This window comes from Coturnix japonica, chromosome 7, assembly GCF_001577835.2.
Source record: "Coturnix japonica isolate 7356 chromosome 7, Coturnix japonica 2.1, whole genome shotgun sequence".
NCBI lineage: Eukaryota > Metazoa > Chordata > Aves > Galliformes > Phasianidae > Coturnix > Coturnix japonica.
This window is the reverse complement of record NC_029522.1, coordinates 17,559,883-17,585,178: the sequence shown is the minus strand read 5'-3', so window position 1 is coordinate 17,585,178 and position 25,296 is coordinate 17,559,883. Positions and strand designations below refer to the sequence as shown.

The following is a 25,296-nucleotide window of genomic DNA, read 5'->3' as shown; positions in this document are numbered from 1 at the left end:
TACTACTGCTTATGATTTATTAGTATTTGGCTTAAATAAAGGAACAGTTCACAAAACAAAGCATGTGTAACTCAAAAATAAATGTTCTACCTGAAAAGCAGCAGCAGAATCACTTGGTCAGCACTTGACTGGGCACTCACAGCATCAAGGATTCTTGATGCCCTGGCTCAAGCAAGAATTCCCACTGGTTGTCCCTCAGACAGGGCAGTACCCAACGAGCTGCTGATCAGCAAACTCCAGCTGCTGCTGCCCTGGATGCATTCATTCTTTGAGGCTCAGCCAGGGGAAATCTTATGCTGCTCCTGAATATGCTGTAAGGATACTGCGTGTCTTCATATTAAAGTGTCAGTTTTAAAAAGTCCAAAGGCATAGATTATTCTAGCACTGACTGAAGTAAACTCAGTATCAGCACTACCGCTACTCTTCTACAGCTGAGCACTGTAAGGGATGGGCAGAGATAGAGGCTAATTCCACAACAATAGACAGTGAAGTAGAATTACACAGTAAGTACATATTAAAACAATATTTAGAGCTTGTTTTTACAGTCTTGGAACTGCAACAATGTGCTGAATATGAGTTAAATTCAAATTTCAGTCAACACTGCAGCTTCCTTTTTCTCCTTGCCAGTTTGGTTTGGGATGCTGTTAAAAGCATTTTAGGCTGCTCCTAAAAATGCCACGGTGACAAGTGAGCAGCACAGCAGCTGTAAAGTGCTGTAATAACTCCGTAGTATTGGTGTCTGATTTTTATTTAAGCACCAAAAAACAATCTCTGGATCAGATCCAAGGGAATTCTTTTCTTTCCCAATTGCAGGAAGGTTTCTAAGATAAGCACAGCATCTGAGTATTAAGCACAGGCCCTGAACTCATAGCTTTACACTCTAGTTTGTCTTAAAATTTGTTTAAACCATAAGCATAAAAAAAAAATAAATAAAAAATAAAAAAGGCTTCCTCATGTTTTTGCTTTGTTTGTTCTGAAACGCACTGAGCTTTATCGGGTTATTGTCAAACTGCTGGCAACCCTCAGGTGCCATCTCTTTGCTCTTGCCCTCACCTGACCAGTTCTGCATGTCACTGCTGAACAACCTTATGTAACAAAAAGTAGTGGCTTGAGTACAGCACGTTACTCCTGTAGCTCTAAGTAGTTCCACAACATTGTTTTGCTGTTTATAAGCAGAACTAAACCTACAGCACAAAGTAGTTTCACAAAACATAGTGCTTTGCAGTCCAGAAACTGGAAGCACATTCAAATCTTACAGAAGATAAACACAGGAGCGAGCAGAGTGGGAAGAAAAACTCATGTGTGCTGCTGAGCGACTGAGCATCAGTTCATGTTACGACCACAGCTCCCTGCACTGCCAGAAATGGGGAAGCCCCGCACACCGTATGAGCTCACCGAGCACACGGGCAGCACGCGTTTGTCCACAGCACAGCGGAATTTCTTGGAGCAACGCAGCCGGTAACCAAGGGCCACGCCACAAAGGGCAGCCGGATCCCGCTGCTATTTTGACAGCAGTCACAGCACCCGGCTGCCCCGCCTAAAAACAGGGCAAGGTTAAACGGCCGCGGAGCCACAGGGCAGGGAGGGCTGCTCCGCTGCTCCCCACGGCGTGACAGAAATAGCAGCGACCAACTTACCCTCCGCAAACAACTTAATTTCTACTTTACTGATCCTGAGGCCTCAGGAAGGCAGCAGCAAATGACAAAGCGAGCGGGCCGGCGGGCAAACCCTGCTAAAAGCAGCACAGAAAGCGGCCGGGCTCAGCTCTCAGCCCAGTGCTGCCTTTAGGCGGGATCCAACGGGCAAAACGAGGGCAAAAGATGCGATGAGTTTTAGATGCAATGAGTTTTGTAACAGAAGGCTGAAGTGTGAAACGCTCTGAGGTGAACGCGTAACGCTCGAGTTGCCAGTAAGGTATTTTTTTTGTTTGATCAGTAAAAACGTTTAATAAAGACTAATAAGTAGAAGCACGTTTACACAAAGTCAGCCTCAACTTCGTTCGTTCCTGTTTGTATCACAGATAACTTTTCTTGCCAACTCTTGAACACTAAGAAGACTCGTACAAGCCACGGGTAACACGACCCGCTGTGAGGAGTCAGCCCGGGCACCACGCGCTCTCCCTGGGCGCAGGACGGAACGCGGAGCTGCGGGACGCCCCGCTCGGACACATCCCCGCTCGGACACATCCCCGCTCGGACACATCCCCGCGGCCACCGCACCGCAGTGCGGCCCGGGACGTGGCAGGAACCGCCGCCGCCTCCCCCGGTCCCCGCCCGGCCCCGGCCCACACAACCCCCGGCTCCGCTCCTCCGCATCCACCCGCGCGGGGCCGCCCCCACCAACCCCCAGCTTCGGCCACGCGCGGCGACCCCGAACGCTTCAGGGGGCTCTGGGGAAGGGGACACCCCGCGGGGCGACAGCCCTGCTCCCAGCCCGCCCACCCGAGGGCAGCGCAGCCGCGTCGCTCACCTGGTCCGGCGGGAGAAGGGTCTCCCGGACGAGCGGCTGCCGGCGGAGGGAAGCGCGGTGCCCGCCCCGGCCGGAGGCCGCCCACGGCGCACGGGGCTGTGGCGGCGCCTTCCGCTCGTGGCAGCCAGGTGCGCGCCCCCTGCGCCTGCGCGCCGCCCCGCCCTCGGCCTCACCTGGCGGCCAGGTGCGCGAGGAGCGGCGGGAAGAGCGGGCCCTCGCCTCAGCCGCCTCCGCGCCCCGCGCTCGGAGCGGCGTCGTAGCGGCACATAGCGGGGATGCGGACCCGCCGCGTGCGGTAACGGGCCGCGGTGGAAGCGGCGGAGCGGCGCTGAGAGCTTGCGCCAATCCGCGACCGGCTGCACCGCGCGGCAGAGCGCTGCACGCCTGCGTTGCTGGGAGACGGCACAAAACGCTGCAGGGGAGAGCGGAGCTCCACAGAACGGACGTCCCGCAGCGCGCACCACGGAGCGAACGGCGCTGCTCGCTGAAGGGGGGACTGCAGGAGTTACGAGTTTGCTTCCAAGTCCCCCAGGTGCAAAGCAGGTCCCGCAGCGTTTCGGATCAGCTCAAGAGCGGGCACAGCTGTGGCACGAGGGATTAATTCTGCCCTGCACCGCCTTCTCTCTCCCATTTTGGCTGGAGCTCCCCCAGGTTACGTGTAAGAAACGGTGGAGCACGTTAAATCCTTCTACCGTTGAAAGCAGAGGCAGGAGCCGCACCTGGTCCCGCACCTGCGGCACACGGCAGCCACCCGCAGCTTGGTGCAGCCGCAAGGCCGAGCCGTTCCGGAATGCGAGCGCTATTCGAGGTTCTAAACCTGTTGCTTTCCCGAGTAAAGGCTGCAAGAAGAGGCACGTGCACTTCTTTGAAGAACAGCACTTGAAACCCACATCCAGATCAGTTATTGTATCACATAGATACCAAAACAGGAGTTTCAGTGGAGAACAATCCCCCACATACTAAAAAAGTCAAGGGGAAAAAAAAAAAAAAAAAAAAAAAGCAAACTAACAGGTTTGTTTTTTTTTTGCAAATTAATCAAGAGGTAAAAACCCCAGCAAAACCAAGCCCACAGCTGTAAAGAGCCTGAGCTGACCCCAGCACTGACCTGACTGTAAGAAGTGCCATAGTCACAAGCAGATGAAATACTTCCTCATGATTTTTTTTCCTATTTTTCCTGCTTAGTGCACAGGGACCACAGCAACTGGTGAGTTGTTCATGCGCTTGCTAAAACTCAGCAGCCTACCCAAGTGCTTACAGAACAATTTCAACAAGATCTTCAATAAGGTGTTAAAACTGAAATGTTTGCAGAGCTGCTCGTCCCTCTAATGACTGTTAAGATAAAGGCTGAGGTTGTTAAACTGGAGCCTCCTGATTTATGAGCTTTTCTAAAAGTTGCTGCAGACACAATTCAGAATTGATTCAAGACAGTCAAACCCAGCTCAGAAAGGGAACTATGAATTATTTCTACTTTTCCTCTAAGACTCAAATTCATTTTGTCTAATTATAATATTTTAATCATACTTTCTAGATCATCTTTCTAATACTGAGAAAAATCTGAAAGAAAAAAAGAAGTAGGAAAGAGTATCATCCCCTCAAAAACAAAACCAAACAAAAAACTTTAGGCATCCCCTAGAAGATACCCCAGGCATTCTGTACCTGCAGGGCCAGGACAGTAGAGGAAGTGACACCTATGGCTCACGTTGCTATAGCTACAGGATGCCCAGATTCCCAGCTTCAGTGAATGAATCAATAGAAACCACAGCTTTGCTCTCCTCTTTTATTCAACAGAGGCAAAGTGGAAGATGGGTTGCCAAGCAACATCATGCTAAAGACTGCAGCTCTTTGAAAGGAGCATTACTGACTGCCCTCCATCCTCTCTCTCATCCTCGAGGAGTCTCTTCCATTCAAAGCCATTTATTAAGGGACTGAAAAAAAACTACCAGGACATGAATTTTAAAATAAGAACTGTAAAAGCAGAAGGAGAGCTGGAATTAATGCTTAAAGTAAAAGAGAAATGAAACAATACCATTCCTTCTGCACTGAAAGAAGGAAGAAAAATAGTAAGGACAGAGAAACTTAAACTGACTTATACAGACCACAAGGGGATGGAAAGACCATTTCCTTCCGGGAATATTTTATTAAAGCAAAATTTCCTCTAAAGAATTACTTACAGCCACTGCTTCTTTAATTGAAATCTAATGATGTTCCTCAATCGCACTCTTATTTTAAAGACTTAACTCATAAAAAAAAAGGCACATTAGTAGCTAAATGTATTCAGGAAGCCTAAGAGGATTCCAGAAATCTTTTATTTCATGCTAAAATGAACAAAAATCTCCACCATAAATTAGCAAGGAAAAGCTTCAAGTCTGAGACCAATTTCTATCAATTAATTTCTGTATCGTATCTTATGAACTGGCAACACGTATCTGATGCTCAAAAGAAAGGTGTAGATACAGATTAACTTTACCTATTTTGAACATGTCTTGGGTGTATCAGCATAAAAGCATTCATTTTTATTCTAAACTTGAGCTAAGTTATTCCAGTGCGAGGGAGCAAGCAGAAAGACATCGATCTCAATGCTCTCTTATTAGAAACTGCCTTGAAAAGCCCTAGGTACTTAATATTTTACCAGTGGGGGGAAAATAATAATCCAGCAGTTCAAGGATTCATAATTGGATTCCTTGTAACTCCTCCCAGCCTCAGCATTCTTCAAATCCTTCCAAGTCCCTCAATCTACTCCCATACATTATCAGCTTCCCCCAGTCACCCAAGTCTTTTTCTTCCTGTATTGTGATCAGTACAAAAAGGATATGTCTACAGCATAAGCTTCAAGGTTACTCGGGGAAGGAGAAGCCACTTACTCAGGTCTTTTGTCAACTCCATCACTCATACCAAACTTCTAGAAGTATTATACACCTGTTACCTGTTAGTTTCCATTAATTTCAGCTTGGCTGACCAAAAGCTCAGAACATCCTTGAATGCAGGATCTAGAAATCTCCAGTAGGTAGCATCATTGCATTCAGGATACATATCTATCTGTTTAGGAAACAAGGCTGTAAGTTACCAAAGACACTGCACCCAGTTACAGATAAGCAAAATTACATGCGATTTCAAACAGCGCCTCTTGTGTAGCCTTAACACTTGTCAATGTCAAGTTGTTCTTTTATTCACAGCAGGCTACCAATCCATTAAAGATCCACAAGCATGTTACATGTAGCATGTAAATCTTAACACTCCAAACTAAGCATGACAAATATCCATCTCCATGATGAATAATGCAGCATGAGTAAAAAAAATACCATGCAAAATTTGCATAATTGTTAAATATTTAATATTTATATAAGATCTTAATTTTACATGTTAGTGTTTCATTAACAATGAAAGTTCCATTGAGAACAACACATGTAGCTTCTTTAATCTTGAAAAAGTGGTATATTTGCAGGATTTGTAAAAATAAAAACATATGAAATCACAAACAGATGGATTTCTTAAACCAAGATCCAGCACCTTAACAATGAACAAAGAGAATGCCTGCACTATTTGGGACAGGCTGCTGAGCACTATTGCAAATAAACAAGCAAACAAAAACACAACCAACTGAATTATATTCCCTAAAACATATTGACAATGCGGGGACACAGAACAGAAGAGCGCAATACCTCCTACATAGCATTTGTCTGGAGACTGCTCTGTGCATTTGTATTTACAATTATTTTATTACTTTCCTTAAAAAATACACACTTTTACACAATACTTACTATATACATTGTGGAATGCACACGTTACTTTGAAAAGTAGATTGAAAATGAGCCTCCAGTATGTCAGTCACTAGAATCCAAGTTGTGTGTTTATCTGAAATGCACTTGGGCTGTATTCTACAGAGATGCCTGTGGGCTTTATCTTTGGTATTTTTTATTTCTGGATGATGTTTTAGGTACCATACATGTAAGCAGTATTTCCTGCTAAATAGCTACAATTTCTCCCAGGGCTGCAGACTTTTCTTGCAAAGGATCCAGACTTCTAATTCAATGCAAGTTAATCATATTCACAATACATTTGTGCTGATATGGTCTCTGTCACTGTAGTAGTTTCTGAAGGCACCTTATACTAATAAGTCAATGAGTTTTAAAAAAAACAACAAGTTATGTTCTTAATGATGCACGGGCCTTGTCAAGTATTTCCTTTCTGATCTTTGGATAGTTTGGATGTGCTTCAAGGACCTGTCCAAAAACAAAAAAAACCTCCACAGTAAAAAGTTCTGCATCTGAAAGGAAAGAAAGCTCAGGTGGTTATTGCCTCATTGCTGAGATTACACATTCTAAGATTTTGAATACCGTGATAAGTTCCTTGTAAGAATGCAGAAATATCTGTAATTAAAGACTACCGATTTGGTCAAGATCAACATCAGACATTGCTTCCCTTTCCTACTGCCTCGTAACCTTACAGGCAATAAAGCAGGGGCCAAGGGCTAAAGCCTTTAGGTGGTTTGAGATGCACAGAACAGCAGCCTTCAAAGACATTCCTAAGGTTTCAAGTATACTTTCTCTGCAACAATAAACTGCTCTTATGTCTTCAATACTTCAGGCTCTTTCTTACCATCTTCTTGCCTTGCAATTCCCTTCTCTTCCATTCAGTTTAACCTTCCCAGTACTCCTAAATTTCTCTTCAAATCAGCAAATTTAATTATTAATAACTATTATATCATTACATTCACTCTGAGTCTAGAATTTTAGCTCTATAATTCTACATCTATATTCTAGATATAACTGTACCACACAGGCAGTTCATGAAGTATTCTAACAATTCTTCCAATACAAGTATTTTATGACTGTCTTCAGCTACAGCTCTGCATGGACTTACCAAGCAAAAACCACAGTAAGAGAAGAAGGCACAGCCCCTTAAATATACTTTCACATATGCCAGCCAACCACTACACCTCTTATTTACCAGATGGCCAGAAAGCTCAGGATAAAGCAAACTAAGTATCTTGTACGCAGTCTAACTTACTAATATCAGAAAGATGACTGGTTGTATCATTACGTAAAACAAAAGCTGTTACAGTATAGAGTATTAAGTATAAATTGTACCTTATGACAAACAGCAATTGCATCAACGTATCTCTTTCCTTTCAGATAATTGAAAGCCAGCTTGTATCCTGTAAGAAAAAGAGGGGGGGGGGGGGGGGAAGTGACAGTTTCAATATCTGTATTGAATAAGTAAAATATCAAATTTAAGTTCATTTTTGTCACCATATGTTTCTATGGCTAATATATTTGTTTTCTGGTTTTCCCTTATCTAAGCCTGTAAAAACCTCTATTGAAAGGCACTTTAAGTAGTACGTGAATGTCCCTTACACACTGATAGATAGCTACACTGGAATCAAAAGGAGACATTCTGGAGAGCAAGCTTTTCTCCAGGGAACACATAATGGCTGTCCTCTTTCACTGAATGAAGCACCCTACTGAGTTTCTCACTGTTAGAGTTTTTGATCTATAATACATTGTTCTTTTATAAATAAAATAAATGATTAAGTTTTTAGAGGACAAAAGAAAAGTCACAAATGCAGAAACAAACCAAGGAATTAAAATGCTTTACTGTTTCACAGTCCACTAATAATAAAATCTGTCGCGTGGAATAGCTAGGTCCTGTAGCAACACATCAAGAATGATGTTTTCAATGGTAAAAAGCATAGTTCAAATATATCAGCCTGGACAGAAAAGTCCCATCCCTGGGTATATTGAGGCACCCTTGGCAGGGAGGACTGTAAATCATCAGCCTCAGGACCTAGAGACTAAGCATTGAGTAAGAAAGGACATTTTTAACCTATATCTTATAAACGGTTTCCTACTTCAAATAGCCTAAGCTGGACTGTTACATTTGTAGGCTTTAATTAACCAACCAAACTGGAAATTGAACACTATCTCAAGTTTTCAGTTAGCTATTAAATTTAATGCAAATATTTACATCCCTTGAAACATATTTTTTTTTAAATCTTCAAATTTGTCTGATTATCAAACCATAATGATTAAGTATTCAGAGATCTGTCACCACCAGATACAGAAAAGCTATAAAAGGTTCTCTACTACAGCCAATAGATGTTGTATTACTATACAAACATTACTGACAGTGAACACCATACTTCAAGACAGCATGTAAGAGCAAACTAAAAGAGCTGTAGACCAAACCTTACACTAAAAAGAGTAAGATGAAATGGCTATCTGTCATGGGAGCTTTCCAAATGACTTAAAGTAGATCCTTAGACAGCTGTGGCTCTAATGTGAGGAAAAACCAGTAATATTCTCAGTGTGGATAGAGAAATAGAGTTATTCATTCCTACTGTAGTGCATTGTATATATACATTATTATAAACATGCCTATTGTTGGATTTGATTGGTTTCCGTATCTCCAGGCCATCTCATAATTTATTGCTGCATCCTTATACGCTTGTTCCTTTTCCATTATGTATCCCATGTATTCATAAGCCTTGCAGCAGGACTGCAAAATATAATTCATACAAGACTTTATTTAGGTATCAACATTTAATTGCTTAAATACTTCAAGTCTCTTCAACTAGAAAGTACAAGTGATACTTGTTCTACTTTTGATGACAAGATAGTCTTGATTTAAAATCATTTACAGAGTTTTCCAATAACTTCCTAAGTCACCCTGGGTCAAGTACAGAGTTCATCACAGAGCACACCACAATTACTCCAAAAATGTTCAGTGCACTTTTTCTTGACTACTTCCATAACCTTAATTTTGAAAACTCTTATACACTACAGCTTTCCATTTCAAACACTGAAAGGAAACATTATTACAAGATAGTAGACCTAGGAAGCTTTCACTCCATGTATTTATTTACATTGTAATATATGCCCACAACAGTAATTACTGATTGCTAAAAGAGTATCCTGATGTTGTATAACATGTACTGTGTTACTGGATGTGCCTCAGGTGAAAGAGAGTGAAATGTAGAGATAGAACAATTTCATCAGCAGAAAAGGACAGAATAAGAACAAATGTTAAGATCTGTGCCCATGCCATGCCTGTTCCATGCTTCAGATAAAAAAAACAAACAAACAAACAAAAAAAAACCACGAATTAAAATAAAATGGTTATTTATAATATGCAGTCATTTACCTTGTTATGCCGAAGGCATCGTTTTAATAATTCACTTGCCGTATCATATTTTGAAGACTGAATATATATGTCTGCAAGCAGAAGCCAACTCTTTTCAAACTCCTCTGCATCAATGGGATTCCAGTTCATTTTTGAAATCCGTTTTAACTGATTTCTAGCTCGTGGAGTCTGTTTCAAGATCATGTAGGCTGTAGCCATTCCCAGAAGTGCAGGTATATGATCTTTCTGCAGAAAAAAAGCATAGCGACCACTTGGTGATTTTCAATTTTTTACTTCTAAGAAACATTTTTCTAAGTATTAAGATAAGGCATCAGGAAGTTAAAAGCTAAGTTGCAGGAACTAAAGATACAACACCCAATCTCATCAATGTGTTTTCCATCTGGTGCAACAGTTATTCTTATAACTGTAATCACAAGGACCAGGTTAACATTTTAAGAGACTGAATACAGCTCCGAGCTCAAGAGAACTGTATCCAGGCTCAGGAAATATCCACAGATATTTCTGCTTTACCAAGTCAACTAATGTTATCTTAACCTATGAGTTCCTGCACTTTAATCTTCCTGAATCTCTCCCTCAGCCTGCTGCAGAGGGTGAGCAAGTAGCTGCGTAGTGCTTAGCTGCCTCCCAGGGTTAAAATACAAGAACTGAGTCTTAAACAAACCCAAGAACTCAAACCAAAAGCCAATACACACTTCAATAACAGGCCTCAACTGTATGCTGATATTGTCTAAGTTTCAATCCAACGCGAGATTTCTTAAATATGTTATTTCAGGGCAAGCTTCTTTGCATGTTTCATATAAGATAATTAGTTCACATTATACCTAATTTGAACAACAAGACTAAATAATCATACTAAGTGTAGGGGAGAAGACTGTGGAAAAAAGACAAGCTACTAACCTCAGCCACTACGATTTCAGTGAAAGTGTTTAGAGCTCGTTCGACATTTGATTTTTGTTTGGTTGCCATGAGACAATAATTTTCCATGATTCGCAGCTGAACGTGACCCTGAATGGTCTGAGGCTTGAGTTCCTTCAGAAGATTCTCTGCTGTTCTTACAGCCAACTGCACAGACTCCTGCTTCTCTGTTGAGTTACTGTTATCATAAACCATTTGTAAAAAAAAGCAAACGATAGTTTAAATGTTTACCTTTATATATAAAATCACATTTTTATATGTCAAATAATTTATAAGCGCACACAGGATCCATAATAACGTGATAAAAGCATGCATCTGTTATACAGGCATTCTATATTCTCTCCTGTAATAAAGGTAGTTCCAATCTGCCTACAACCTATCTTCTAACCAAAGCTTCAAGTGCCTAGGATTCTAGATAAAATCCTCTACACTTTCTGCTTAACAGGGATTTATTTAGCAGTTCAGAATTCTAGCAATTTACTTGATCAATAAACATCATTAAGAGGTTGGGGAAAGGGGGAGTTAATAAAATAATCCAAGCAACATTTACTTCATTCACTTACCCTATGTCAGCATCCAGATTTTCGAAGACTTCACCACCTATAGTTTCATTATCTGGGTTCAAACAAATTTCTATCATGTTGTAGACTGCATTCTGTCCCCAGTCATTGTCCTTTCGAGCTTTATTAAAATGGCGGAGTGCGTCATTTGGTTCACCTGTATACCTACACAGATAATTAAACTACTGAAAACTGGACAAGTATAATTGACTGCCCCAAGTTGTGCCTAAAAACCCAAGCTTTTCAAAACTAGTTGACATACTTGCACACACCAATAATACAAGCTTTGAGAATCACATGTGCTAGTACAAGGAATGCGTTTTTGCAGATTAAAAATAATCTGTGAAATTCCAGAATTTCAAAGTAATTATATTACATCTTTGAACCAGAAAGAATATCCTTTGTTACTAAACAGAACATATGAAAGACGTACATAAGATAAAACATCTTTTCTTTGAAAAGTTCATTGCAAAGTACTACAGAAGAGGCAAAGAAACCTTTCTTAAAATCCCATTATCTAAAGCAATGTACTGCTACAGCACTTAACACACCATACGTAGCACCTTTGAATGACAACAGATAAGAAAATTAATGTAACTATGCACTATGTCATATGAACCTTATTTTAATTACAAGTACCAGAGATATAGTCCTTTGCAGTAGTGAAAGCCTGGTTCAAGCTTTGCTCTGGAAGAATGTTTTTCAGCCATTAAAAGAAATCTTGGGACATCTTCTAGTTTTCCAGCTCTTCTTAACAGATCAATTAATCGTGAGAGAGTGGCATAGTTATCTGAATAGATTAAATAAACAGGACATCGTCATTTCAGTTATTTGCACAGCAAACAGATTTAAAGATGAAGGCCCTGCACTGTTTTTAACACACAAAAATGACAAGAGTGTAATGTAAGTCATATTATATAAAAGTGTCAGATAAAAAACAGTGATACCTCTGCAATACCCCTAAATAAACTGTACAAAGGTAAGTACAATTGTACCTCACTTTCATAGCCTTATCCTAAATTTCCAGGCTTGTGTTTGTGCACTTGATAGCTTAAATACTAGAGAAAGCACTTTACAGGTACAAGTACATAACACTACATTTGGCTTAAGTTAAGCAATGCACATTGCATTGAAGCAGTACAAATTACTATAGCTGAGTGAAGTTATTTGCAAATCTTTCCCTACAATAGCTTTATGTTTTTATAGACAGTGATGGTCTTCGTTTTATTTGCATTATAACTATCACATAACAAAGCACTTTTTAGTTATTTGTACCTCTCTCTCCTTAGACATCAGTACCAAAGAGTTTAAAATACCACTAGTGAACAATCACCTGGCTTGCGTTCGAGGAGCTGCTGGAAATGAAAGATTGCTTGTTCATAGTCTTGCTTCCTGAACATGAGGTCAGCCATCATCTACAGTATTGACCAAAAACCAAAACAAAGCCTTAAATATTGTGTTTCAAAATTAACTCTAGTTCTTTAAAACCAGGGGCAGAAAAACCCTAGGGTTAAAGTGTTGCAGGAATTTGACAAAAAGTAAACAGAGCCTTTTTCCCCACTAATCTCTGGAGAATAAACACCTCAGCTAGACACACAGAATAATAACAAGCAGATTCACTTCTCAGTTTTTCACTTAAGATGGAAGGCAAGAGAGAATAAAACATTACAATGTAGCTATCAAAGATGCTTTGTTTTCACTTGAATACTTCTATTTTTATTTCACAGAAATGCATATTAAGCATCTAGAAAATCAAACTACTTTAAAGTTCAGGAAAAAGAAACACATCGCCCGCTTCAGAAGAGAAAGTAAATTCAGTTCTTTTTTCAGTTTCTTTCCCCCAAGAGGCAGTTATTAAAGAGTAAATTTAACAAAACTAATTGGAATGCTATCACTCCCAGTCTTGCACTGTACTAGGATAAATTCCAGATGTTACTTGATGCAAGAGAATAATTTTTTCCCATCTTAAAATCATTTTTAAGATCGTACTGAATCAGTATCCAGCATAAATGGCAATATTTTGTTGCAACAGATTTGCTCACATTCCTGAATTGTGATGTTTTCTAAAAGTTGTATTTTACAAATTTATCACACTGCTGACACAAAAACTTCAAAAAACTTCTCACACAGAACTAGTATAACAGTACGTTACCATCGTTGCTGCTTCGTTATCTTGCTCACTCCTCAGTAACAAGGAACACTGATGCTGACAGGCATCACTATCATCTTGTGCAAGGTACAAACGTGCTAGTTCCAACATTGCCTGTGTAGTAAAATATTTAATCTTTGAATTGCATACAGCTAAGGAAGTTCAGTTCTGTACGTGTCTACCAGAGATTTCATATTCTGCTGTATAGTTCTACTTTACCGACAGATCTTACTGTTGTTTTCTGTAGAGTCTCAATCAAAAATTTTAATTGATTTCAATTCCCCCAGCTACAAAAAAGGTAAAACTTTTCTTCTTTAATTGGTTATTGCAGACTTGAAGACAGCATTGCTCCAAAGTATAAATAATTTTAGCAAGAATAATTATCTTGGGGAGAAAAACAACATACATGCAAATAGCTACAAAGTCGCAACAAGCAAATATCTCATTAACATCCACTGATTAACTGCATTTGTATAGACAAATTCTAAGAGAAACTGTTTTCTTGCTTGTATTTCCCTACCTAACATATTATAACTGTATGAATTCATTTATGAGAAACCACCACAGAATAAATATTAAGAAACCAGCATTTACATAAGCATGCATCCTCAGGGCTCAGTCACTGTAGTTCTGAAACAGAAAGGCAAGCAACCAAGCAATGGAACAGATACAGAGTTGCACATACATGAGAATATTAATTATTCTTCAAATAGTGATTCGAAGAAAGTTTTTGTATGTAGAACAGTGGAAGATTGTGAATCAGTATGCTAGTTAGGAAACTTCCTGTTTGGGGCATGTTAGAGAAGAACATCGGTTAAACTTGACATCTAACGCAGCAGAAAACAAGTTTCTAAAAATCAGAAATTTGGTTTTAGATTTGCTACGGTGTCATTGTATTCCATGTCGGTAAAGGAACATTAAAGCAAATCTGAAAGAGACAGTGAAGGGAAAAGAGAAGCAGTACAATAACCACTGCTCAGCAATAGCAACATTTTTCAAATAAAACCAGAATCCTACCAAGCAGGGACAGAACTTTTAGAATACAGGCAGCAGAGACAGAAATTGTCTGAACTGACTGAAGTCACTGGGATTTCTTTCCAGGTGACAGGCAACAAGCAAGGCTGGAGCAGTTGCCGTTCTTACCATACCATTCGTTACACATCCTCAACTGCTGCATGACAGCAGTCCTATCATACTGGCAAGTAACAGACTACTAAGTGAACATAGACCAGCACTCAAATGCGGATTTCAGGTAAATACACTGAAATTTGCAGTATATATACAGCTATTTTATTTTGAGTGACAGAAAGGAGAAAGTTCAAGGCAGGAAAAAAAAGCAAATACATACACAGAGCCTTTGTGGTTTTCATCACAAAACAGAAATAATTGCTAAAACAGTACAACGCTGTGGATAATTGGAAAAACGCATTGCTAAGTATCAAAAGGGAAGAGGAAAACAAATGCAAAACTGTCAGAGGGAGAACTGACCTTTTTATCAGTTTCACAGTGAACAAGTGCCTCTTTGTAAAATTTAATTGCTTTTTCATAGTTTCGCTGAACTGTACAATGCTTTGCAATCTCAGCACAAATTTCAGCTGCTAACTGCTTCTGTGCAGGAACTGCATCTGGCTGTTCTGTCTGAGCCCGTTTAAGTACTCTGGCCTGTAATTCTCGAGCCTAGCATGGAGAGAAGGATAAGGAAGGATCAGTCAACTGTTTTCCGAAGGACTCAATATTGTATCATTCATTTTACAACAACATAGCTACAATTTTTACAAGTTTCAAACAGCCCAGCATTTAACGCTTCAAGATGGGATTCCAACATGCTTCTCTTATGTCCATCTAATACTGTAAGGTTTGTACATTGAAGACTTTAAATAGGCTAAAATTAAGCATACAAACAAAACTTCAAAAGCTAAAACTCAAAGTCTAAGTACTTAACTCCTTTATTAAGTATAGAAAATTCAGACAGTATGCAAACAACTACCACATTTTACTTCTTCATTTAGGGAGTGATTAAGAAAAGATAGAACCATGGAACTAGAGAACTCTGTTAAAGGCAGATGCCCCAGGAGAACAAAAGGAACAGCTATGGAAATAGCCATGCCCAATTCTGATTGAACTTGCTCAATTTTCTTTGATTTAAAGTTGAATTTTATTTAATTCCCAAATAAAGGACTCCCTCCATTGGCTCAAGCTGAAATAAAAGGAATAAAAATGAAGATGTTGCAAGCTTCCACAAGGTTGCATTTTGTCTTCCCTTTACCTGCTGTAATGAAGTGATAGCTTCATCAATCTTCTCCATTTTGCTGTAAATCTTCGCTAATAGAACGTGGTACCGTCCATCTTCCATCAGAGAAGACAATTCATTAACTATAAGAAATAGATAAACAAACATGAGTCTTTTAAGAATTGATCCTGGGAAGTCAAAATTCTCCATGTATTCCAGGAAACAGCTTAATGAGAAGTTCACAGCTTGATTTTATTCAGGAATGTGATTTGATTTTATGTGCAGAGTTAGCAGGCAATGGAAGGAGTAAACATAATATACAGAGTGAGATTTAAGGCAAAGATGAGTTGTGAAAAGAATAAAAATTACCAGCCTTTCCATTTGCATTTTCAGAAATATATGAGTAACTTAAGATGGAAACCAAAAACAGCCATTCTTTCTATTTGTTACAAAAAACCTGTTTAAAGGCAATGAAAAACATCCAAACTGATTTAGTGTCACCCAACCAAAAAAAGCACAAGATTGCTTTGTGAAATTTCCAGTCAGATTTCAAAGTAGCTTTCTTTTGCTAGAATGAGTAACATGGACATGAATACAAGTTGTTATTTTAACTAAATGCTTTAGTATCTGTTGAAAAAGCAGCATGCTAATTCTAATAATGGTTAAAAATACGCATGTGTAAGGTAGCATTTACACAGTACAAGTTCTCCTGTTTGTATTCATTTTAATCTCTTGTGAAATTGGTGTCTTGAGCACAGTTACATACTATAAAAAAAAAAAGTGTTTATGTTTTCATATAAATATATTGAATTGTCTTCAAAGCGTTTTAATTGTGAAACACTGTTTTAAGTCAGCTGGCAACTTGTTCTAGTCCTTACATAAGACTGCTCCCTCCATAACACTCCCTACATTTCATTTCTCTTTGACATCTTAGGAAGCATATTCTAGCATTTCTAAACAGAGATACTGATCTACTCAATACTTTGCCTAATGGAAAAAGAATTAATTAGCTGATGACATACTATTGGTTTTTTTTCTTGTGGAGTATGTATATCAAAGATATTAAAAAAAACCCACAGTTGTTGTCTCACTGTAAGACAGAAGTAAATATTTTTACGTACATGGGGCAACTTAAAGTTAATTTAATCTTTCTGCACTAGAAGATTAAGCTCTCTTGAGTAAGATTATCAAGTTAGCTGGATCCTTAAATGTTTAAGTCAGTAACAAAATGATAAACTGATGTTGTTTTATTATTATTTTTTAAGAGAATAAAGTTAAATAGAGGATCGACACTTCCATGCACATCCTAAAACAAAAGGAGTTAACTTTGTGACTACACATTCCTAAAACACAGAAAGTGATCTGCAACTGGTTTGGTTACTTTGCAGTGAAGGATACCTGGCAGTATCTTCCACTTAAAGAACTATTCTCTTAGGAGCAGGAATTAGTCACACCTATATGGACCATATCAGAATTTCTGCTAGCAAAAAAGAGCAAAAAACTTGCCTATATAAAGGTCTGAAGTTGCATTTACTTGATGTGATGTTTCATGTGTAAAAATCCTGGCAAGTATTTTTGTAAAACTCAAGTTTATTTCTGAGTATTTTTCATCTATCACTTTGTAGTTCCCTGTGTTACATAGTTAAAAAAAAAGCTGATATTGATCTTCACTATTGCCTACAGCCAGAGAGAAAACACAAATAAGTGTAACAGTAGTAACTACACATTATGCTGTAAATTAATGGCAGTCATACCATACTCGTGATCTAGAGCTTGCTGAAGTACTACTACTGCCTTTTCATACTGCTTTAGTTTCATTAAAAGTTCAGCCAAGTCATAGCAAAGGAAATTCTGCTGACCACTTTTCAAGGCAGCCTCATAGTAACTGATTGCCTAAAAGAAACACAGAAATCTGGTTATTAAAGAAAAATTACAGAAAGCTATACTACTTCAGTTTTTAATGGCATCCTGCTTAGACCTTTCTCTTCTTCACTCCTTCTGCAACCAACTTATTTTCTAGTAATTACTGTATTAATAGGATGTCACTTAATTGCAGTTCTGGACTTCCCAAGATTCAGAGCCAAATTAAAGAAACAGAATAACCAGTGCCGCATTTTGGTGACTATGGAAGTTAACCATGTTAGCACCTACCATCTTCAGCTGACTTGCTGTCAATTAAATTACTTTTTCATTAGCTACTAAAGCTGTGTAATTACAGTCAGATTTGAATTATAAATTTCTGTTTTACTGTACAATAGGAGAAAGATTTTCTCTAAAATCTATCTGAAAAACATGATGGCAAAACATCCTGTGAAATTTAAAAATATGAAAGAACTCAATTTTTCCCCAAATATTTTCTTCTTTTTCTCTAATATGGAGAAGCTAAAGCCTTCATTATCATTCTGTTGTGCAGTGCTACGGATGTGAGAGGTATCACAACTGTATTAAAGGGCAAGCACTGAATGATGACTTTCAGTGCAGGTTCAAACACGTATCAACTTTAAGTCAACAGAACTACAATTCATCAGGTTTATATCCACCAATATGCAACTGTGACTTTGGCCAATCGCATGTTACATAGTACATTTACTTTACAGCTATAAAATTAAATACTTCTACTCAGTTATGAAACAAACCAAGTAATTATAGAATACCTTTGAATAGTTATGTGTTTTGATTAAGGCTTTTCCAATTTTAGTTGCTAAAGCTGGATTTTTTGGATTTTTCTTCAAAGCCTGCTCGTAGACTTCTATGGCTTCATCAGGCTTCAACGGTGAAAGATAAAACACAGAAGTCAAGGATTAAGACAACAAATGTGTGGAAAATAAAAAGCTGGTAGTATTCCAAGAGTAGGTAAAAGCACACAGAGAAATTATATTTTGCTTTGCACTTCTTCATTAAAGGGAAGACCACTGTAAATCACCTACAGCTCCCCAAACTATTTATCTAATTTTCATATTCTAACCTGATCAAGTCTTCCAGTAATATGAATTTAAGGGTGTGTTTTTCAAATTTCTACATTCACGCAATACAACACATCTTCTACAAATACTGAGCAACATTTCCAGTCCATCAAGTAATCAAAGACTTTCTAGCATATATATTGAAGTCCAATAGTTTATGATTTTTAAATAAAACTTTCAGTATTGGAACATAATTTCAATTGTTTCAAGTTTAAAAAGTACTCTTAACATAGACTGATTTCTTTCTTTTCAAATTTTTGTCTGACGTTCTTCAAGAGGAAATGGTCTCCTTCAGTTTCTCTCCCAGAATTATGAGAAGGTACTTTCAACAGCTTTTAATCTGAATTTAGAACAGCTACATTCATAGTTAGTTATTTCAGTTTTTAACATTCATAAGAACTTTGTTTCTCAACTACCTACCGCTAAGAGTCCTTATGCTACCTTCTCTCAACTTGCCAAAGAAAAGCAATGATTCAGTCACTTACTCATTTCTAGCAAAAACCTACCTCTTGAATATTCAAATATGCATCACCAAGAAGAAGAAACGTATGAGCACTTGGCAGTTTTTCTGCTAGGTCTCTGGAAGCAAAGGACAGAACCGTGTTCATTATTAACACATCAATATCGGTATCTAAACAAGTAGGGTGTGATAACATTATCCTCTAGTGATATTAATCTTTATTTCTTAAAATACATTATCTGAAATCTTTCCAAAGTAAGAATTCCAATTACTGTTTTAAATGTTAGAACACTTGAGCTCATTGTATCGCTATATTTTCTGACATGTTTTAGCAAAAAGAGAACAAAGAAGCTCAAGATGCTGCCATTTCTCATCTTGGAAAATAGAACACATACACAATGCACACTTTTACCTGTAGCAAGCAGCATACAACTGCTTATCTCTCCTGCACTGAAGATAGATGTCTGCCATCTTCAGCTTAGCTTCTACAAAGTAAGGCTGTTCAGGTGTAATATTTCGGAGCACAGTCAAGGCTTGTTCAACATCTCCTTGAGCAATTGCCAGATCTGCATTTGCAATCATGACCCTCAGTTCCTCAGGAGTTCCAGAAAATTCATCAATGGCATCTTGTAGTACTACAGCAGCCTCATGCTGCAAATAAAACCAACAGAATTAACACAGGTTTTGATGTTGAACAGACAAAAATGAAGTCATCATACGCAAATGTATGTCTGAGATCATAATACAAAAATAAAGCAAAACAAAAAAAGCAGCAAAACCAAGCCAATGTATTCATTTCTTTTGCTGAAACATTTAAAACATTATTTTTCTCTTCACTTATGTTGCATATACGCAAGAAAATGATAAAAAAAATGAACCGGACAACATCATTCTCTAACCAGTCCCATTTAGAAAGGGATGACCTCCGGCCTTCCAACTACAGTGCTGTGTGTACATTATATCCTTAGGCAGATGCAGTATCCTAAGGCATATTAAGATTCAGTTGAGAGTAAGGATACTAACACATAAAAGTAAGGACACAGTCAAAAAAGATTTCTAGTAGGATTGTTTCAACAAAATATTAACCTACATGCCTGACAGTGAACATCAACAGTATATAAGAGTATATGCTCTGCAAAATTCAAGTCTTGTGTAACAATTTTCAGTCAGTGTAGCACATGCAAATACATATTTTTTTCTTGCAAGGTTTCACACATCAGATGTCAAGTCAAATATCACAGCCTCAAAATGCCAGGAGGCATATCTTGTTGGCAGAGAAATAGATGGTTTTACATTCTAAGCTAATGAGGATTAGACAACTCAGTTAATGGATGGAAGAAATTGTTTCTGGGTATGTTTGTGATCTTACCGGTTCTCCATTCAAACAATGAGCGTCTACTAATTCTAGAAAGACAGCCACACGATCACTTGTATCAATTTCAATTCTTTTTCCTTTTGTCTTTGAGGAAGCTGTATGTTTTCTCATTCCAGGCAAATTTCTTGCCATCTGTAAGGTCTTAATAGCTTCTGATAATTCACCCATCTTCTTCTGGGTTTGAGCTTTAATTAAGTGATAAACTGGATGTTCTCTCACCTAAAGGAAAAAGATATATGTATTTATGTAAGTATATGTATATAATTAATTACACACACATATAAAGAAAAAGAAGGAATTTCCAGATCTCCCCTCATGCACAGTATTCCATCTCCCTGACAGACTCTCTTTTTCCCCAGCATTGACCTCAGTTTCCATTAACATCTAAATTTATCCAATTCAAGTTTCAATAATGTAAATATTAGTTTTCAGGGTATCTGCAGAAAATAGTAATTAGTTTGTTTCATAATAAAAAACTTCCCTATTTCATTATATCAACTTTGAGACAGAATTATTTTAAACTAGAATGGATTGATTTTCAGCATCTCTCGCATTAAAATACATTTGCTTCATTAGGCTACAATTAAAAATAGTATAGAATAATTTTGTAGCTTAATTCTTGTCTGCCATTTCCACACCTTCTCAAAACAGACCTAATGGGAAAAGGAGATCTAAATAAGGGAAATGCAGTTACGTATAAAGTTGCACGCACCTTGGTATTTCCTGATTACTTTGTTAGCCTTATGCTTTTTTGCATCATTTGGAATAAGGAACCAAAAGGAGAGAACACTTGCAAGGAAGTGCTAGCTTGTCCCACTACTCAGCCATGCGCTGCCAAGAGACTTAGCACAACTCAGGCCTAAGGAATGCTGTACCATGTACCCCCATCAGTGTTAATCAGAAAATAAACAGTAAACAAATAGAGCAAGTCAGCAAATCTTCAAACTCGTAAAATTTATAGTGCTAAAACAACATGAATTTTCATTTCTGAACTCCTTATGCACCTTTGTTATCTTCATCTGTAACTGTGTATCTGTGTAAGAATACAAGGACACTGGATCACTCTTCAAGTTCTCCTATGTTGACCTTTAAAAGTCAATCGCAAAGTTCATCTGCAATCAACAATTCTGTTTGTACCAGTTTGTTTTAGTTGCTTTTAGTACTTATGTAAGGATTGGAGGGAAAGCTATTCCTTCTTTTGTATTTTAAGACAATTTCAGTATTTGCAATAAGGATTTCGTTAAGAAAAATTAGTTATTTATTTGATAAATATTCAGATACCACATTCACACTAGCATTTAGTTATAGAGCTTGTAGTGGAAGAGTCAAAAATCTCATTTTAAAGACCACTATATTAAAAAACATACAAAAAAACTTAGATTGACTGAACAAAGTGGTTTGATAGTTTTGACCAACTCACCTCAAAACTGTAGCTCAGGCAGAGTTCCAGGGATTGAGAACACAGTTTAGTATTGTTCTGAGCCAAATAGACCTGAGCCATAAGTAAGTGTGCATCTGCATAAGAAGGACCCCTTTCCAGACAGTAACGAAGATTAGTATGGGCTGCTTCAATATCCCCTAGGAAGTCAAAAAAGACAAAGTGAAAAAGTAGGTGATAAGAAACATGAGTTAAACAAAACATTCATTCATTATTTACTAACTTGATGATTTATTTTTTAATAACTATTAGCATTCAATGAACAAAGTCATGCATGAAGGATGACCATATTTTTAATTTATTTATTGCAGCTCTGAACAGAAATCAAAGTTAAGACTTCTTCCTATTGTCCCGTCTCCAAATCATTTAATAACTGATCTCTTTTGGAAAGCAATAGATGTAATATCACATTAATGTGCCCACAGAACTAAAACATGCTCGCATAAATGACAGAAGTAGTGCAGGTATTCTTCACTTAGCTATTTAGCGTAACACAGTGGAGAAGAAATACTTTACAATTGAAGAGCAAAAGCAGAGAAACTAGAGAGGTAGACAACTAACCCTTCATACAAGTATTACCTGATAAATATTTCACCTTTGCATTTAAAAAAACAGCTTGTTGAAGACCTGGCACAGTTTTTACCACAGTTTCAAGAACAGAAGCATACTGCTTGAGAAGTGGTGAAGGAGACTGCCCAGGACTTGCAAGCTAGGAATAAACCAAAACAAAATTAACAAAAAACAAAGAACAACAAATCAACAGAATTAAATCCAACAAAACAAACAAGCAAAATACTTGAATTCCATTTCAAGTCTGATTTTCACTTTAAACTCTCACGACAACAGTGAAGCTGAAGAGATAAAGGTTGTTGCTGTAAAGAAATATAAGAGTACATTTTACATCTAAAATGCAACTTCTTGGTATCAGCAGGGAGGGACACAAAAGTGTACTATGAATTCCAGGAAAAACAGACCCAGACCTGATGTAATTAAAGAGCTGTCCATGAACATTTGGCGGCACGTTCATAATTACCATGCCAACTGATCCAACAAAATGGTAATAAGAACTTCAAGAGAGCCAAAGCTGGAAGGAAAAGTTCCTGGTCCTGTCTCCTCTTTGCTTTTTCCATTCCACAGAACTTACCCTCATAGTTATCACCAAACTGAAAGCAGCGGCCTGAAAATAACCACTTCTATCCAGTCTTTCACATCAACTGCTCGCTCTACTGTATCACATTTTAGTTGCTCTTTATTATGAGCAGTTTGCATCCCATGAAGAAGTTAACATTGTATAACAAGCAAAAGACAACATAAAGATGCCTCTGTTCACCCCTAATATCCTCTTAGGATGCGCGCCCTCAGGAAGCTACAATCTCTTTTTTGTAATAAAGGTATAATGAAAGTTCAGGAAAGGTATCATTTTTCACATTCCTCTATGGAGACAACAATTCAGTTTTCATTCCAAATAACAAAACTACCATTGCCATTATGAACCCTAAGGAAACCTTCAGACACTGCTTCACAGAATGACACTTTAATCTCCATCTATGTACAAAATCACATAGAGCTGTCACATTGTTCTAGACTTTCAAGCCATATCATCTCAAAGACAGTGGGATGAATTAGCAGTAAGTGTTCTAATGTTATTTTGCTGACTGGATTTCATAGTTTTACATGAAGAAATATTTATGGAAAGGTTCTACAATTTGACTAGGAATCTGCTAGAAACAGAATAAAGATCACTCCTCACTAGTTCAGAGGAATAATCTCTATAAAGAAGACACTCTTTATAGGTACTTTAAAAGCTTTACTTCAACTCTAGGGATGTCAGGTCCCCACTGAATGTGTAAGTCCTATGTATCTTTGCACCAAGACTAGAACAAACAAGACCAGCTGACAATATTTCAGTACCAGAATAATTACAGTGTGAATAACCAAGTTCCTCATTAAGATAGTTACAGTCACTGTGTTCTTAGTTACTTGATCACAAGAGGTTCTAAAAAATAAAAAATAATCTGTAGAAATACAGATGCAGGCCATGAAATTAACATCCTAAGTTTCCTCAGATATTACAGTGCCTGCTGACTTTGCAAGAGAAGTATTTACACAGTTATTTTGATTAAATGGTTGTGTAATATCTTAAAAAGCAATTTTACCTCATAGAAATTCAAATTTCAAGGGGAAAAGTTTTCTAAGCTTTTACTTCATGATTGCCTGATTTCAAGAAAAAGTTCCAAGAGTTTGTTTTCAGCGAGATGCAATATACAGCTGCTTACCTGTACTGGGCAAAAATGAAGATATTCCTTAATAATTTCTAGCAAGAAATCAGGATTCAGTTTTTCAAAATACTCCACACCAAGAGGAAAACGGTGCATAGTTGAGAAGTGGATATCCAGAACATCATTCAGCAAGGCAGACACTACTTCTTGTCTCTTATGCTTTTTCATTGCAAGGACTGCACGCAAGAAAGATAATTCCTACAGCAAGAAGAAATAGCACGTTTTAAATATTCCAGATACATTCACCTGTTATTTATACAAAATTACTTAATCATTAGTGTTAGTCATTTCTTTTTTTTTGTGTAGAGATACTGCAACACCTGAAGTATGTTTACTGCAAACAGCACCAATGATCACTGCATTCCTTTGTCAGCACATTCTTTTAATTTGTGGGAGCAGCTCTATGATCTGCCAATCAAATAATCCTGCAAAAATTAACACCCTTCCCTTCCTAACATTTAGACTTATCCTGAGAGACACACACTGTTCCTAAGTTATGAATAAGTTGATGGGGAGTGAAAACTGAAATTCAGAATGTTCCACTTGAGTGACTGAAATGTGGAAGTAGATATTAGACCATTATGCAGATAGTAAACAAAGTATTTTAATACACAAAGAAGCCTCCTACCGCTGATTTTCCAATGGACTCTTGGATTTCATTAAGAAACTCCAACTGCTGTTCTGCATCTTCTAACTGCTCTTGTATTATCTGACAACGAATAATTCCTGTAACATATCAAAAGATTTTATTTCAGATTTATCTTCTTAGTCAAAGATGTGAATTGTTCCCTAGAATTCTTCTCTCTTCAGCCTCTTAATAAAACTGTGGTAAAAGAAGAAAAAGATAGATCATGATCTATGGTAATGCAGATTTCATATACTTAGAAATGCTTGAGATAGAAAACACATAATATAAGCAATGCCAAAAAGTCACTTGTGAAAATATCCAAATCCTAATACTACGAAGCTGAGCACAGTAAATGTTCATTTGGTTCTAGACTAACACAAGTCAAAGTACAACAAATCTTCACTTCCAAATCCAACAAGCAAGTTAAAGTAGCAAAAGAACACCCCAGACTACACACAAAGCAGATTTTTTCATACTGAGTTTTCAGAATAGAAAGCAGTGCTACAGATAAAAATGCAAAGACTGAAGCACATATGCCATGTTTATTATTCACTTCCTTGAGATCTTCACTTTATCTAAAATAGATATTTCCCTCCCAAAGATCTTCCAATGCTTAAACTGCTGTAATTATCAGAAGTCTTGCCTGATTATATTTCGTACATGTCTAAATTAACTGAAAAGCATGCACTT

At 37.9% G+C, this 25,296-nt stretch overlaps 2 protein-coding genes across 16 annotated transcripts in view; both read right to left on the bottom strand.

The window, feature by feature from the left end:
* GALNT3 (polypeptide N-acetylgalactosaminyltransferase 3) overlaps positions 1–2,748 on the bottom strand; it is a 193,486-nt gene extending 190,738 nt beyond the window's left edge. For 11 of the 12 annotated variants that reach the window (XM_032445903.1, XM_032445904.1, XM_032445908.1 and 8 more), the window contains exon 1: positions 2,470–2,748. The gene's annotated coding sequence lies outside the window, so the exon portion shown is untranslated. Of the gene's footprint in view, positions 1–1,395; positions 1,415–2,469 lie in introns of those variants that run through there. The other variant, XM_032445902.1, reaches the window with a different exon arrangement.
* A 1,484-nt stretch (positions 2,749–4,232) lies between these two features.
* The window catches only part of TTC21B (tetratricopeptide repeat domain 21B), a 29,440-nt gene continuing 8,376 nt past the window's right edge, over positions 4,233–25,296 (bottom strand). The window contains exons 10-31 of one of the 4 annotated variants that reach the window (XR_004307994.1): positions 24,607–24,704; positions 23,976–24,176; positions 22,279–22,408; positions 21,682–21,839; positions 20,256–20,480; positions 19,299–19,537; positions 18,933–19,005; positions 18,118–18,228; positions 17,218–17,356; positions 15,500–15,606; positions 14,722–14,910; positions 13,237–13,347; positions 12,418–12,499; positions 11,724–11,874; positions 11,088–11,249; positions 10,507–10,702; positions 9,610–9,834; positions 8,844–8,964; positions 7,557–7,624; positions 6,228–6,689; positions 5,393–5,505; positions 4,233–4,405 (exon numbers count right to left, since the gene is read on the bottom strand). Coding sequence is in view for 2 of the 4 variants with exons in the window: in XM_015868599.2 (XP_015724085.1) it covers positions 6,612–6,689; positions 7,557–7,624; positions 8,844–8,964; positions 9,610–9,834; positions 10,507–10,702; positions 11,088–11,249; positions 11,724–11,874; positions 12,418–12,499; positions 13,237–13,347; positions 14,722–14,910; positions 15,500–15,606; positions 17,218–17,356; positions 18,118–18,228; positions 18,933–19,005; positions 19,299–19,537; positions 20,256–20,480; positions 21,682–21,839; positions 22,279–22,408; positions 23,976–24,176; positions 24,607–24,704 (2,864 nt within the window). In the remaining 2 variants the exon portion in view is untranslated. Of the gene's footprint in view, positions 4,406–4,726; positions 5,506–5,777; positions 6,690–7,556; positions 7,625–8,843; positions 8,965–9,609; positions 9,835–10,506; positions 10,703–11,087; positions 11,250–11,723; positions 11,875–12,417; positions 12,500–13,236; positions 13,348–14,721; positions 14,911–15,499; positions 15,607–17,217; positions 17,357–18,117; positions 18,229–18,932; positions 19,006–19,298; positions 19,538–20,255; positions 20,481–21,681; positions 21,840–22,278; positions 22,409–23,975; positions 24,177–24,606; positions 24,705–25,296 lie in introns of those variants that run through there. The other 3 variants (XR_001556556.1, XM_015868599.2, XM_032445898.1) reach the window with 3 other exon arrangements.